The 2110-nt window shown below is 42.8% G+C and overlaps 1 protein-coding gene across 2 annotated transcripts in view; it reads left to right on the forward strand.

The window, feature by feature from the left end:
• Positions 1–2110, forward strand: part of ZFP1 (ZFP1 zinc finger protein) — a 28891-nt gene that overhangs the window by 22939 nt on the left and 3842 nt on the right. The window contains exon 2 of one of the 2 annotated variants that reach the window (XM_011976802.1): positions 296–422. The exons of the other annotated variant lie outside the window; for it this stretch is intronic. Coding sequence (XP_011832192.1) covers positions 296–422 — 127 coding nt within the window. The remainder of the gene's footprint in view (positions 1–295; positions 423–2110) is intronic. 2 annotated transcript variants of the gene reach the window in all.

The raw sequence follows: 2110 nt of genomic DNA on the forward strand, positions 1-2110 counted from the left end.
CCCCCAGCCTCCCAAAGTGCTGGGATTACAGGTGTGAGCCACCATGCCTGGCCAACAGTGTTTTATTAATCTGAGACACCTATCAAATATGACAGTGCCAGAGATAATGGGAATCTGAATAAATCTCAACTATTTATAAAAATATATTTTGGAAGATATGAAAAAAACGGTGAACAAGATGTATCGTTGGTGTAAATATATAAATTTTCATGGTGAATGACTTACAAAGTTTTCATCTATCCTTTCTGTATCACCAAATGATCATCTTAGGATGAATAACAATATGCTGTTTTAGGGATCAGTTTCATTCACGGATGTGACTGTGGACTTTACCCAGGAGGAATGGGAACAACTGGACCCCTCTCAGAGGATCCTATACATGGATGTGATGCTGGAGAATTATAGCAACTTACTTTCAGTGGGTAAGGATGGTTTTCAGGTACAGCTCACCGTTTTCCTAGAAGTATTTATGTCCTGTCTCAGTGAACAGAAATGTGCTTCTGAATTACTAAATGTTTTTGGCCTAAGTCTTCAGGTGTTAAACCTGAGAGATCTTGCAGCCTTTAAAGCTCTGTCTCTCCTTTCCTTCAAGGCTTCTGAAGTCCGAGCAGTTATGAGCTATGTCCGATTAGTAAACTGCTGTCAAGCCATAGGCAATTTTCAAGTTGGAGCAACAAGAAGAGTTTTGGGTAGCATAGAGTTGTCAATTCAGAACGTTTTAGGGGAATATGACAGGAGAAAGGGAGAAGCAGAAGCCAGTGGAATTAGTATCCAGGAGATTATGAGCAGCTCAGTACCTTTGAAATACTTTTCAGGAATCTGTTTTTCGAGTCCCTAACCCTTAAATATAGCTGAGGAGAGATGACCTGTACCTTAAGTCTCTGAATCATACCTCCAAATGTCCGTCTCCCCTGCTTACCTTTTTTTTCCTGTTTAACCTTAGATATTTGCCTTTCACACTTGAACCCTGATACTTTCCCAACACGTCTTTAACTTTTGTTGTAACTAGTTGCTCTTTCATTAGCATTCTCGTTTTGCCAGAATGGTAACATTTGTATTTTAGCTCTTAGGAATCGGTGTGGTAGCCTTAAGATAGATTTTTCAGTGTGAGAGTGACAGTGTTGTCCTGGAAAAAATGGCAGCAGGATCACAGTAACATAACCAGTAATAACGTAAGATGATGGTCTAGGTTGTTGCTGGGTAATTTTAAATTGATTTTAGCTTTTTAGATGTAGGGGCACATGGGTATATTCTGTGATGCTGAGGTTTGGGTTTGATTGATCCTGACACCTAGGTCGTGAGCATGGTACCCAGTAGCTTTTCAACCCTTGCCTCCCTTTCTCACCAGCCATTCTGTCTACTATTGCCATCTTTATGTCCATGAGTACCCAGTGTTTGGCTCCCATTTGTGAGCCTCCATGTTGCTGAAAAGGACAGGATTTCATTTTTTAATGGCTGCGTAGTGTTGTATCTTGTACATGTACCGTTCTTTTCCAGTCCACCATTAATGGGCACCTAGGCTGATTCCATGTCTTTGCTATTGTGCATAGTGCTGTGATGAACCTACAAGGGGCATGTGTCTTTTTGGTAGAATCTTTTTTTTTTGAGACAGGTCTCATTCTGTTACCCAGGCTAGGGTTCAATGGTGATATCATGGCACATTGTAGCCTCCACCTCCTGGGCTCAAGTAATCTTCCCACCTCAGCCTCCAGTAGCTGGGACCATAGACAAATACCACCAGTCCCTGCTAATTTTTACTTTTGTAGAACAAGTACTGTAGATCCTGACCTCAGGCCAGGCGTGGTGGCTCCCGCTTGTAATCCTAGCATTTTGGAAGGCCGAGGCAGGAGGTTCACCAGAGGTCACTTCAATACAAGCACCAACAACATGCAACCCCATCTCTACTAAAAATATAAAATAAGCCGGGCATGGTGGCGTGTGCCTGTAATCCCACCTACTTGGGAGGTGGAGGTTGCAGTGAGTGGAGATCACACCAATTGTACTCCAGTCTGGGCAAGAGAGAGAGACCCCCATCTCAAAAAACAGTAAGAACTCCTGACCTCAAGTGATCCTCCTGCCTTGGCCTCCCAAAGTGCTGGGATTACAGGCA

Source organism: Mandrillus leucophaeus, unplaced genomic scaffold (assembly GCF_000951045.1).
Source record: "Mandrillus leucophaeus isolate KB7577 unplaced genomic scaffold, Mleu.le_1.0 Scaffold17, whole genome shotgun sequence".
NCBI lineage: Eukaryota > Metazoa > Chordata > Mammalia > Primates > Cercopithecidae > Mandrillus > Mandrillus leucophaeus.